The sequence below is a fragment of the Choloepus didactylus genome, chromosome 8 (assembly GCF_015220235.1).
Source record: "Choloepus didactylus isolate mChoDid1 chromosome 8, mChoDid1.pri, whole genome shotgun sequence".
NCBI lineage: Eukaryota > Metazoa > Chordata > Mammalia > Pilosa > Megalonychidae > Choloepus > Choloepus didactylus.
The window spans coordinates 133,526,756-133,540,236 of NC_051314.1; the positions used below are offsets into that span (position 1 = coordinate 133,526,756).

Below are 13,481 nucleotides of genomic sequence, written 5' to 3' on the forward strand. Positions count from 1 at the left end.
ATCTGGAAGCCCAGCAGATGGACCTGTCTCTGCCTGATGACAAGGGCAGAGGATGTATGATGTGCGCAGGTACTTGTGTGCCTGGCCTGTCTAATCCAATCACCCGGGGAGCAAAGGATTCTAGCAAAGCTTTGGAAGAGTTCAAAAGGCAGGAAACTGGGGAGAAACTAAAGCTGAAAGGGCCTAAGATAAACAGAGGAGGCTCAGCAAAGCCTGAGTGAAGCACTGAATCAATGTATGGGTGCAAAATTGTATCATTATTATGATAGCTACAATTTACAGAATACCTAATCTGTTCCAGCATTTTATTAATTGCACTTTAATTATACACTGTGTGGCTTTGTTTTGAAAAGTATCCTTATTTTATGAGACAATGAAGGCTCAGTGAGCTTTAGTAACTTATCTGTGTGATAACTGTACCTCCAGCAACCTGCGAATAGAAAACACAGGCTTAGCCTTGTCCCAGCGGATCAGAATAGTGGTTAAATACACGAGCTTCTGAGGCAAAAAGGACTTGGTTTGACTTCTTTTTTTTTCACTTACTAGATGTGTGACCTTCAGCAAATTATTTTAAAACGCTCCAATTATTTCAGTAAGCTCCAATTTCCTGACCTGTAAAATGGGTGAGGGGTGAATGAAATGAGATTGCGTGCACACTGATTCAGCACAGCGCCGGTCCCTTTAAGTGCTGGATAAATGTGGGGTAGGCTGGGAGGCGGAACCTACTCAGGAAAAGGGGCTAGCTTCCACGTTTCCTTTCAGTGTCTTTCTTGGTTTGCCCTCCTGATGTCCCAATTGGCATCCCTACAGAAGCTCAGAATTAGAGACGTACATGGAGTTCCACCTCCATTACTGGAATTTCTTCTGTGCAGCCTGGAAGTAGTGAGGGGACCTCCCCATTACACAGGAGAGCCCCGGTTTGGTTAATGGTCCATCCGCCCCTATTTCCCGATCCCGAAGCCGTGGTGCCAACTTGTTTTCTCCCGGGACTGGGGCAGTTCCCGGGGCCGCGGCATGCTGGGGGTTGTAGTCTGTACGCTCCCTTTCACGTCAAGAACCGCGAGCCGGAGAACTACAACTCCCAGTGTCCCCCGCGTCTCAGGGACGCCGTGCGTCTGCCCGGCTGTGGGAACCGGAAGGATGTCCGCGCCGCTTGCGGGGGTGTGCGTTGAGGGGCTGTCCCTGTTGTTTATAAAAAGAACCTAAGACTTACACCCGTACCCCACCCCCCGGGGTTCAGGTGGTCCTGGCATATGCCGTGGGGCCCGAGAAGCTAGGATCAGGTATTCCAGGCATGCAGGGAGTCTGCAGATCCGACGTGTGACCTGGTTCCCCAAGTTCCCGGCTGTTTTGAGGCTGGAGCCGTCGCCCGGCCTTTGCACGGGGATCACCCTCCGGAAGGGCTGTGGGCAGGAATGTGAGGCCTCTCCCTCTTCTCCCAGGCCGACTCGGGATACCCCGGAGCCCCCGGGGAGGCAGCCGAGGCGGCGGCCACGCTGACGTCCCAGGAGACCGGCCCTGAGCCTAGGCAGGCCATGAAGAGCGATCCCTCGATCTCCGCGGCCCCCCTCCGGGGTCTCGGGGGACCCCTCCGGAGCAGCGAGCCGGTGCGTACCGCCCTGGCGCCGCCGCCCGCCGTGGCCCTGCTGGAGGAGGCGGCCGACCTCCTGGTCGTGCACCTGGACTTCCCCGCGGCGCTGGAGACGTGCGAGCGGGCCTGGCGCGGCCTGGCCTCTGGGGTCCAGGCCGAGGAACTCGCGGGCACGTACGTGCTGGGCTCGCTTCCTTTCCCCAGGGCTTTTGGGGAGGGCTCCAGATCTCTGGGCCCTCAGTCATGCCCAGATTGCTCCTTGGTTTCATTAGTGGTTCCTCTCCGAGAGGTGGGTTTCTTATCGTGGGCCCATTCTACAGAGGAGGAAACGGAGGCACTGCACAATGAGCAGGAAGTGGTCAAGTCGTGGGAGGCCACAGCCAATTCTTTGCTCCTGGGAAGCAACCTGTTCCTCTATTGAAAAGCATGGCGGGAAAGTAGAATGTGTTTTAAGTGTTAAATTATACCTGTAAGTGAGGGGTTAGTAAGCAGGTGGCAAAGCCTTTCCTGGGTACCTTTGCTGATGATGGAGACTGGGGGTGAGGGCCGGATCAGTGTTCTGGTCCTGTTGAAGGATTGCGTGAAAGAATTCCTCTGGAGAAAACCTGGCTCTTTCAGTAGTCAGAGCTGACTCCAGAGAAGAATGAACTGGGGAGCCCTGGGCCTGCGTTTTTGCGGGGTTGGGTGGAGGCTTGGCTTGTTGCAGTTAAAGCTCAATAGGTGGTGCTGAAGAGCGAGTTGGGGAGTTCCTTTACCCACACTACCCAGAAACCTGGCTTCATGCCTGATTCTTCCCTAAAGAAAGTCTTCGCTCCAGCTCTCTTCCTACCCACACACCTCTGCTGACCTTGCCATTTCCCCTCGACGATTACCCTTCCTGTTCATTTGAACCTGCTTTCACCTGGGTCCAATGATGTGGGTGGGGCTGCAGTTAATTCACTTCGACGGGGTTCACAGGCACTTTTAACTCCTGGAGGAAGGGGCAGTTTTTCTCTGGGTAGGTGCCTGTGAGGCCTGCTTGAATACTAATGGGGAGGAGAGAGGTGTGCTGCTGAGCCGGGAGCCAGGGAAGAATGTTCCAGGTTGGAGGTGGGAATGAGAATGGAAATGGAGGGGAACCACTTCTGAGCCCTAGTTGGTTTTTCTGCTGACAGCTCCTCGGAGGTGAAGTGCTCCCTGTGTGTTGTGGGGCTCCAGGCCCTGGCGGAAATGGACCGGTGGCGGGAAGTCCTTTCCTGGGTCCTTCAGTATTACCAGGTTCCTGAAAAGCTACCCCCCAAAGTCTTGGAGCTGTGGTAGGTCACCCTGCTTTTGGCTCCCGGGTCTGCCCAGGCACGGGAGGGTTTTCAGGTCCTCCACTGAGTTGGTTCCTCACAGCTCTTCTCTCTCCCTTCTCCACCATTCCCCATAAAATCTGTGTGTTTTTTTTTTTTTGTTTGTTTTTTGTTTTTTCAGATCTCAAAATACAGCAATAAAGGGTGAGGAAGGAGGAATTTAGGAGTGTATTAGAGGAAGATGGGGGCAGGGGGCCTAGGAGGAGAGAAGGGGGATGGATAGTGGAAGTAGAGTGTGTCAGAGTTGAGGGAGCCTTCCTGCTACTTCCTGGGAATTCCTAATTCTTACTGGTATCGGCATCCCCTAAGGAACTGCTGGAGGACAGAGGGAGGACCTGGGTAGGAGAAGTGGAGAGGTTATGAGAGATGAGCCAGGTGTGGATGACTGACTTTTCTTTCCTTGGGATTGGTCTATTTGGGGCTGCAGTGTTCTCTTATACAGTAAGATGCAAGAGCCTGGAGCAGTGCTGGATGTGGTCAGTGCCTGGCTCAGAGACCCGGACAATCAGGGCCTTCCAGAATACAGAGCCTTGGCCGATCTTCACCTGCAGCGGGTGCTGCTGCCTCTGGGCCGCTTGTCGGAGGCTGAGGAGCTCGTGGGGGGCTCAGCGGCCTTTGGTGAGGAGCAGCGGCTGGTTGCCCTCCAGGCCATTCACACAGTGAGGCAGCAGCAGGCACAGGAACCTGTGGGCTCGGAGGAGGCCCAGAAGCTCAACCAGGCAGGTAGGACATCACACCCCCTCCCCACCATGGCCTCCGCAAAGTGGAATTGGTCTTGGGGTCCATCGTGACATTCCTGAGAGCTTGGGAGCAGTTCAGAAATATGTGTAATTTCTGAATCACAGAATAGGAAACCTGTCGAATTGCTCGGTAAAGCCAAGCCCAGAGCCCCCGAAATTGGCAGTGGAAAGAGAATTCTCCATGTGGGGAGGTATTCCTGGGTCTCAGAAGCTTGACTCTATCCCCTGAAAATCACTGTCCCCTTAGGGCCCTCTTACCAGGTCTCCTGTGTCCCCCATGTTGGCCTGGCTGGAATGTTACTTTTTCTTCAAAAACTGGTCCAAATGCAGACCCAGCTTTTGAGGAAAATTAACTAACATAAAAAAAACTCTATAAAAATGACTTCTGCTCAGAGGCCCCCTGCCCAGCATCCTGTCTGCTTTACTTACTAGAGGTCTTAAGTGTCTTCAGAAATCAATGTCCTCTCCCTGCAGGGGCAGCCTGCTTCTGCCCATCAGCCTGTTCTCCAGGAAGACCACTTCAAGGCCCGACACATCCACTTAGCTAGCAGTGTACGAGGGCGATGTGCACAAGGTGGGGGTGGAGGTTGTTTGGTTGCAAAGGAATGTTCAAGGTCCCCTATTCGAAACCCTTCCTCTGATCCTTGAATCCTTTTTGGCTCCTTTTCCTCAAGTGATCATCTTCTGTATGCTTGAATGCTTCCATATAAAGTGTTTAGAGAGTAGCGTCAGGCCAAAGCGGAGGGGCCTCCCCGGTCCTTTCTGCCCATGTGTCTTGTCATGTGCCTTTGGCCTTAGGTATTCCTCCGGTTATGGGGACAGGAATCGCTTCCCTGCACTGTGTGTCCTACAGCCAGGCACCCCTCACCCCAGGCAGCACAACTTGTCTGCTCCCCCTTGGCATAGGAGAACTTTATGAGCTGGATGGGTTCTGGGACAGTTAGTCCCTCAGACAGCCCAGACCAGACAGACACAGACAGACACAGACAGACAGACGTGTTCCCAGTATGTGTCCGAGGGTTTTTTTTTGCTGCCAGCCCCCTCTCCCATCCCCCCAACTGGGACCAGGAATCTGCACTGGGAACACTGAGCCACTGAGGGGTGTGGGAGGGGCCAGCCAGGGCACCACGAGATCCTACAGCTTTTAAGTAGCCTTTTTCTTGACTTGGCACTTGGCCTGTTACTGCAGTCCTTTAACTGTTTTCTGGAGGTTTGACAGAGATGTTTCAGCCAGTTTTTACTGGTTGTTTAAAGCTTCTGGGGTGGGATGGAGCCTGAAGCGTCCCACTCTACTATCTTAATCAGGGTCCAGTCGTGTTATTTTTTTGTCTCAAATCTTATAATCAAACTTGTTTTATTTGCCACGGTTGTTATAACAAATGCCACACACTGGTTAGCTTAAACAACAAGAATTTATTGGCTCACAGTTTTGGAGGTGAAAAGTCTGAAATCAAGGTGTCAAGAGGCCGTGCTTTTTCCAAAGTCTGTAGCCTTCTGGTGGTGGCAGACCACCGTCACGTGGTGATTGCTCTCTGGCTTCTTCTGTGTCCTTCTGCTTATGAGGACTTCAGCCATATTGGATTAACGCCACCATGGTTCAGTTTGGCCTCAACTAATATTAGCATATTCAAAGGGCTTATTTATAAATGGGCTCACACCCACAGGACCAGGGGTTAGGACTTGAACATGTCTTTTGTGGGAGACAGGATTGAATCCCCAACAAAATCCCCAGCTCCGAGGCAGGGAAGCTGCTTGTTGTGACTTGCCCTGAGGTTACACTCTGTTTCCGTGCCCAGGTTCCTTCTCCCAGAAGTTCCTGTCCCTGCTGCTACTGCTTCGCCGGCTTTGGGACTCTGCAGTGAGCCACTTCTTTTCTCTGCCCTTCAAAAAGAGTCTCCTGGCTGCCCTGATCCTCTGCCTCTTGGTGGTGAGGTTCGATCCGGGTGAGTGACGGAGCCTGCCTCCCTTCCCACCCTTGCCGAGGAAAGGACACTGGACAGGGCAGGGCCTGTGGGAGAGCCCTGCAGGGGAGGGAGGTACCTCCTGGGTCCCTTGTCCCGGGTCTCTTCTGCAAGGAGGAATTGCTGGGCCCAAGCAGGGATCAGCCCCAGAGTCCGTGGGAGGATCCATGAGTCTGAGGAAAACCCCCTCTACCTTGTGGACCCCTGACACTGACGCCAAGCCAGTTAGTTGTCTGCTTCATCTGGGGTGAACTGACTAGAACCCCAAAATGAAGTTAAATCTTCCTCACCGTAATGTTTTGAAATCTTATGTTAATTTACAATATATTAAATTTTAAGTGAAATCCTCATACACTTCAGAAAACGTGGAGAATAGAGAAATGTATAAAGAAGAAAACGGAAATTGCTTTTAAGTCTGCTACTGTAATGGTTAGGCTTTCAGGCTTTTTCTGTGGACATATGTATTGTGGGCAGCTTTGCCCATGATGAGTATTCTTTATAGTGTGGCTTTAAATGGCTAAATCATACTCCAGTTTGCAGAAAGTTCCATCATTGATTTAAAAGCCCACTGTTGTGGAACGTTCTGGTTGTGTCTGGCTCTGTCCTCTGCCTCGCCACATAATACTGAAGTGAGCTCCCAGAGTGATACCTGGGATCAACACTGATTATTTCCTGAGGGTTAATTTCTAGAAGCGTAAGCAGGGGCCCAAGTTTGGGAGCTCATAATTTAGGTTATTTTTTTGTTTCTCTATGTGAGCTGTGATCTAAACTCTACTCTTCTTATGAATTTAGATGTAGAATAGAATTATATGACTTTCAAAACTGAAGTGAAAACTGTAACTCTTTACTCCAGTCCCTTCATTTTCTTTTTCTCTCTTTGGTTTAGAATCCTAAGACCAGGAAAGAGAAAGTGCTAGTTCAAGATCGCACAGTTTGTTTCCAAAACGGCCACTTCTTGATTTAATATTTCAACCTTCCCTATTCCCCCATTTCCATTTCTCTCCCTCAGCTACCTTTTTTGCATATCTCTCTGTCTCCTTTTTGCCCCGTTCTCTGAACACTGAGCAGGAATTTCTTCGCAACTGCTCTGTCTGCTTTATGAAAGAATCACCAGCTAGTTCTTAGGAGAGCTAAGGATAGTTTGCGTTTGTTCCTGCCTACCTGTTGACTTTCTACTTTGTTCCAGAGATGTAATAAAAATTTTGAAATGTCTTGAGGTTCTTAAGCCCCTTAGTCTCGTAAACACCGGTCCCCTAAGTGAGGAAGGTATGGGCCATCTGAATTTGCAGTTCCCTTGGCTGCTCAGAGTTTCCTCAGAAAGGCCCAACAGGGCCTGAGTCTCAGTGGTCAGCTTGACTCCTCACGGTGACGGAGCCGTGGGAGAGGAAAATCCGCCCTGGACAGCTCCAACTCACTGGTAGAATTTGCTAGAAAAGATAGAAAGAGGGTAGATTACCAATTCTTTTTCTTTAAAATTAAAAAAAATTTTTTTTCTTTCCTGTAAGAAAAAGAAAATCAGTAATTCAGATAAGGAAAAGGAAAAAGAAAGCTCTAATTCCAGAGAGGTGGATTTTACTTTCAATATAATTAACATCTGTTAAAAAATAGGAAATACTGTCACATGGCTCAAAATTTAAAAGGTACAAAAAGGAATGTAGTGAGAAATCTCTCCCCAAATTCAGTCACTGTTATCAGTTTTTTTTGTATATAAAAAATTTAGATTAATGAACCATAGTTAATGGTTTGTTAATTTTCTTTTGGTATGGTAGGAGTATATTGGAAGGAATGAAGTTAGTTCAGGATATTTGTTTTTCCCATTGCTTTGCTTTATTTTGTTTGGAAATTTTTTTTTTTTTTTAATTTGATAACTAAGGTATTAAAAAGAAAACTTAGATTAAAACATAATAAATTTGGATCTTTTCTCAACAAACTTAAAGTCCCCATAATTCAAGTGAAGGAAATATATCCCAGAGAATATATGCAAGAGGAAGTAGAAAGTAAAATTCTTTATGTGTATGTGTGGGGGGGATGTGGAACAAATAACGTTAAGCATCAAAATATTTTTTAAAACTCCCACATAATCCCAAGGTGGTAGATTTTTCAAATGATGGGAGAGGAGGCCGAGTGATGAGTTGAGTGAGGGGAGGAATATTCACAAGTCTTCCTCTTCCCTGCAGCCTCTCCTTCTTCCCTACCCTTCATCTACAAGCTGGCTCAGATCTTCCATCGGATCCGGGAGGCCGTATTTCCTCCCCTCTGCCGGCTCCCCATCCGTGACTGAGTGGTCTTCCTGGTTCACCGTGACCTCCCCACTCCCCACGTCTGCTGGGACACGGTGGCCCATTTCCCCTTGCTGGCTGGGCCCCTGTGGGAGTGGGGCCAGCCTAATTCAAGAAAGAGCCGATCCAGTTGGATGAACTGTGTGAACTGAATGTCCTCCCCTTTGCACACCACTTTGGCCGACATTGGAAGGTAATGTGGAAACAAAGAGGCCAGAGGGCACAACTCCTCCAGAAGAGACCCCCTTATTCCCAGAGGCCCCTCATAAAGCCAGCGCTTGGAAACAGGAAGGATTTCCATGTAACAGTCATCTTGGCAAGTGCAAAGGGTTGATTTTCAGGTCAGAGGTTAATGACGCTGCAGATTCAGAAAAACCTAATGGAGTCATCCTTGGCCTTTCATTTCCTTGGAAAACTTACCTCTGAAAATCACCTACCAGGGCAGGCTATCAGTAAGTCAGAGTGTGATGTGAGAGGGCCTTTTTCTTCTCCCCTGGGCACCTTCCCTGGACCTGATCTGGTTATGCATCACTACTATACTGTTCCCACGGTCCTGCAGTGGGCTGGCAGCTGCCTGGGCCCTCTAACTGTTCAGACCCGTGGCTTTCAGACCCAGGTGACTATCGAAACCAAAGCACGACTGCTCAGCTCTTATCGCTGGGTAAAGTGATCTTGCTTGGTGCCTCTTGGTCTTCAGCTAAATTTTCCAGGTTGTCGGTGGCCAAGCCCTGCTCTGTTACACACAGTACCTCTGCCCATCCTTTTCCCTCCTGCCAACTCCTTCTCCCCACCCTCCAGGAGGGTTTTTGTACTTGGTCCAATGGCTGCTTCACCAGCTCTGCCTGTTTCCTTGCCTTCTTGGCATGTACCATCGCAGGTTCTCCCTTCTGTATCCTCTTGTCTTAGTTATGTTCCATTGTTTGTATAACACACAAATTTCTCTGCTCGTGTGGCCTTGGGAGGTAGGTCACCTTCAGCTGATGAGCTGAAAATGGAACTGGGTGATCAGGTGAGTTGGAAGGAATGCCTGGAGGGTGGGGTTGGGGGAGTGGCTTGCTCTGGGTAGGGGGGAGACACCAGTTTTGAAAGCAAGAAGCAATAAAACCTTAGGGGGAGGAGATATCTGGGCCTTTGCATTTGAATAGCTGGAATGTTTCTGTTTTTTCTGTCATCTGCAACAAAAATGTTCTATGTTTCGTGCATGTAAATGTGGTAAAAACCACTGTGCTGTCAGGTTTTGACAACCTACAGATTATGGGAGGTCTCTAGCAGGTCTCCTGCAGCCCCAGGTCATGCAAAACCCCACCATCCTGGGACCCCAGTCAGTGCAGATGCCAAGAATACAGGGGTGCTTGTTAGCTTTGCATTGGTCAGTTTTCAGGGATTGCATGTCAACAACATCTCTTTAGGAAGCTGGGTAGAGCATAAGTAAACTTAACAGGCTCTTGGGAGTATTAAATCCCTAGTGTGGGGAGGAAATCTGCATGAAACAAATCTATGCTTTTATATATGAGCTTTTTAAGAGAACTTAGAACCCTGGGGAGAGACGGGGATGCAAATAAGCTTTGAGATCCCTCCTTTAGAATGATTTCTCTAAAATGAAATTCACTACCCTGGATAAAACTCTTTGATGGTTTCCCAAGGCACACAGGATAAAGTCTGTTATCTTCTCCATGGAATTTAAGGCCCTTTTTGCACTGGTTTCGGCTGACTCCTCCACTTTCATCTGAGGCCTCTGTTCCTTGTGCACACACCCTCCAAATTCCCAGCTCATCACTGTTGCCTGAACCCCGCATTCTTTCTCACAGCTCTGTACCTTTAGCACATGCTGTTCCCTCTGGAATGCTCAGCCCCCTTTTGCCTGGCAAACTCCTCAACCTCCAAGTCACTCAAGGGTTACCTTTAGGAATCCTTTCCCAACACTCCTGCTTCCAGGCCCTTATGTCCTGTCCTGTCTGTGACAGTGACCCCTGGCCTCATAATTGTGGAATTCTTTGTTGCTCCCAGTAATGGGGAGCTCTTTGAAGTTGGGGAGCATGGCTCGTGGCAGTGGGTAAGAGCAAGGCTTAGGAGTCAGATTTGGGTCCCTTGCTCTCCCACTCACTGGGCACACAACTGTTAGGAAGTGACCTACCCCTCCCAGCCTCAGGGTTCTCATCTGTAAATCAGTTCTGGTCTCATAGAAACTTGATGCGGAAGTGAGATCATGCTTATGGAGTGCTGGGCACGTTTTCCTGCCCCAGCAAAAGTTCTTGTGAGTGGTGCTGTCACCGTACCAGCTGTGTCTCCAAGGCCCAGCCGACTGCCTGGGAGTGAGAAGGTGTTCGGAGCTGTTTGAATGAACGAAGAGATGGAGTTGACGTGACAAGGGGTCTGTGCACTTCCGGTGACTCTGTGGGGTTTTATGTTGTGAAAACCCTGAACATAAAAGAAGACTCCTTTTTCCTTCTCTCCCCTGAAGTTCTCCAGTTTTGTTCTGCCTGCAGACCTCTGGGTCTTCAACTCTGCTTGGTAACCAGCCCCAGCCACCTGCCTCGTCAGGTGAGGAACTCAGAAAGAAAAGTGCCCCGATGACCTTGGCCTTTCCTGAGGATGCAGGCTGGTGTTCACATCAGTCCTCAGCTCTGGGCCTGCTCAGGTCAGAGGGAGGGAGGGAGGGCTTCCTTGTTAGGCTTGCACTGTCCTGTCTGGGAGCCACCAGCCATGTGTGGCTTTTTTGCACTTGAAATGTGGCTGGTCCAAAATGAAGTGTTCTGTAGATTGTAAAATACACACTGGATTATGAATATTTAGTACTTAAAAAAAAATAAATTTTTTTACTGATTCCTTGTTGAAATGATAATATTTTGGATATATTGGGTTAAATAAAATATTAAGATTAATGCCACTAGTTTCTTCTTACTTTTTTAATGGGGCTACTAGAATATTTAAAATAGCATATGTGGCTCTCATCAGGTTCTCGTTTGATTTCTGTTGAGCAGTGCTGTTTAGCCGCCCTGCACACATCAGCAAGGGCAGGAGAGGATGGAAGGTCGAGAAACAGCACCTGCATGGTGGGGTTTTGTAGGACATTGGATCTGGAAAGATCGTATTTTACAGCCTCGTTATTTTTATTTTGTTGTGGTCACATGTATATGATATAAAATTTGCCATTTTAACCATTTTTGAGGGTACAGTTTCAGTGGTGTTAATCGCCTTTACAATGCTGTGCTACCACCGTCCATTAACCAAACCTTTTCATCACTCCAAATGGAAACTCTGTACCCATTAAGCATTAACCCCCATTCTTTCCTCCTCTGGCCGCAGGAAACCTCTAATCTACTTCCTGTCTGTATGAATTTGCTTATTCTAGATATTTCATGTAAGTGGAGACATACAGTATTTGTCCTTTTGTGTCTGGTTTATTTCACTTAGTATAATGTCTTCAAGGTTCACTCAAGTTCATTCCTTTTTATGGCTGTACAATAAGCCCTTTTATTTTCCAGGTAAGGAAATGAGACCCAGAGAGGTGAAGTGATTTGCCCCAGCTCACACAGCCTGAATGAGACTGAGGTCTCTTGACCCTCAGGTCTAGTGTCCCTTTCTCCACACTGTGATTTCTGCCCTGCTTGCCCTAAACTCCTCACTCTGGGTCACTCAGCTGGGTGACAGCATTGAAGTTCACTGTTAAAATGCAGACATACTGGGGTGGGGGGATGTTTTAGTTTCCTAGTCTGCTCGAAGCAAATACCATGAAATGGTTTGGCTTGAACAATGGGAATTTGTTCACTCACAAACTCCAAGAAAGTGTCCAAATCAAGGCATCATCGAGATGATGCTTTCTTCCCGAAAACTGGCTATCGCAATCCTTGGCTTCTCTACCACATGCCAAGACACATAGCAGCGACTGTTGTTCTCTCCCTTCTCTTCCGGGTTTCGCTGATTTCAGCTTCTGGCTGCCCCCTCTGTGACTTTCTCTCTGTGTCTGAATTTCATTCTCTTATAAAGTACTCCAGTAATAGGATAAAACCCATCCTGATTGAGGTGGGCCACACCTTAACTGAAGTAACCTCATCAAAAGGTTCCACTTGCAAGGGGTACGCACTCAAGGAATGGATTAGATTTAAGAATGTGTTTTTCTGGAGTACATGCAGTTTCAAACCATCACAGGCAACTTCAGTTGGAGTTTGTTGATCAGTTCTACAATTCCAAGAGTACAATACAGAAATTTTTTTTTCAGGGTGCAGAGGAGAGCAGGAATGGCTATGACTTCTGTTCGGTGATTGGGTGGGAGACTGAAAGGGATGAGGTGAGGTGGAGGGGACAAATTAGGCAACTGTGGGCGATTACAGGGATGGAGGTGGGTGGGTACAGAACAGATAGTGTTGGGAGGAGGGTGCAGTGTTCTGTTGCTAGAAAGGATTAGAAGGGACTGAGAAAGTATGTAATACTTTCCTGCAGGGCATCCCCCCAATTTTTTTTGTATGTATGTGTTTGCACATGTATGTGTGTAGACCATTAAATTAAAAAAATTTTTTTTTGCTTATCTGCTATGGAATTCAAAGTTACAAAAGGTGTTCATAAGCACAGCTATATATATGTGTGTGTGTATATAATATATATATATTTTTAACCAAATATAAGCCCATGAAATATTTCTCTTAATTTTATAAAGCTCCCTAAAAGTGAACTAAACTTGTAATTACAGATAACTCTTACTTATAAAGCTTCGCCTCTTTGAACCCTCAGAGAATAATCAAGTTTTCTGAATAGTCGCCTCTTTGCTCTTTTGTTACACTTATACATTCATCATACATTATACAATAAATACAAATATGTTACCCGTTTCCCTGTTACGGTGAGATTAAAGATGGTGGCAAATTCTTTGCCACTGCTCCTTTGGAGAGATGGCCTCTTATCACCTCTACCTTTGAATCTGAGCTGTCCCCTGGCTTGCTATGCCTGAAAGAATGCAGTGGAAGTGATACAGAATCGCTTCCAAGGCATTTGCATGCTCGAGACCTTCCCTCTCGAACCAGTATCAAAGTATGAGAAGTCTAAGCTGTGTGGAGGGGCCACCGGTTTCTGTTTTTTTTTGCGTAAAGGCAGCATTAGCAAACCTAGCAAAGGGGAACAATGGCCACGGTTGTTTTAAACTTAAAAAAAAAAAAAAAGGTGTTAATGGAAAAGGAAGTCTTTTCTCCCCGATCCCTGTTTTGCCTTCCTCAGTCCTCTGGTTTCCTGCCCCAGGGGCAACCACTGTTGCCAATTTGCGTCTCCTTTCAGATATATAGTTTTTTGATAAGCTTTTCCTTCTGTTACACAAATGATTGTATACTACACGCTACACACACTGTGCCACACTTTGCTTTTTTTTTTTTTAATTTCATCAATCTTGGGGTTTTGTTCTCTGTCAGCACACATAGAGCTGCCTCATTAAAAATGTTTTAATTTAAATTAAGTATTTTATTGGAGAACCCATGTATCCGTGCCTCAGTCTTTTTTTTTTTTTTTTGCTTTTTTTAAAAATTTTTATTTTTATTTTGAAATAAATTCAAAGTTATAGGAACAGTTGCAAAAACAATACAAACCCCATA

The 13,481-nt window shown here is 47.4% G+C and overlaps 1 protein-coding gene across 1 annotated transcript; it reads left to right on the forward strand.

Moving 5' to 3' along the window:
• The first annotated feature begins 1,131 nt into the window (after nucleotides 1-1,131).
• On the forward strand, nucleotides 1,132-8,046 carry PEX26 (peroxisomal biogenesis factor 26). Its single transcript, XM_037847073.1, has 5 exons — nucleotides 1,132-1,765; nucleotides 2,746-2,886; nucleotides 3,353-3,648; nucleotides 5,462-5,608; nucleotides 7,804-8,046. The coding sequence occupies exons 1-5, from the start codon at nucleotides 1,536-1,538 to the stop codon at nucleotides 7,905-7,907; spliced, it is 918 nt and encodes a 305-aa protein (XP_037703001.1). The 5' UTR covers nucleotides 1,132-1,535; the 3' UTR covers nucleotides 7,908-8,046.
• Nucleotides 8,047-13,481: the final 5,435 nt, after the last annotated feature.

Excerpts from the sequence above, each read along its gene's own strand:
- PEX26 (XM_037847073.1), top strand. The coding sequence starts at position 1,536 with ATGAAGAGCGATCCCTCGATCTCCGCGGCCCCCCTCCGGGGTCTCGGG. Across the intron at positions 3,649-5,461 it reads CCAGAAGCTCAACCAGGCAG|GTTCCTTCTCCCAGAAGTTC; the intron begins GTAGGACATCAC and ends TTCCGTGCCCAG. Across the intron at positions 5,609-7,803 it reads GGTGGTGAGGTTCGATCCGG|CCTCTCCTTCTTCCCTACCC; the intron begins GTGAGTGACGGA and ends TCTTCCCTGCAG.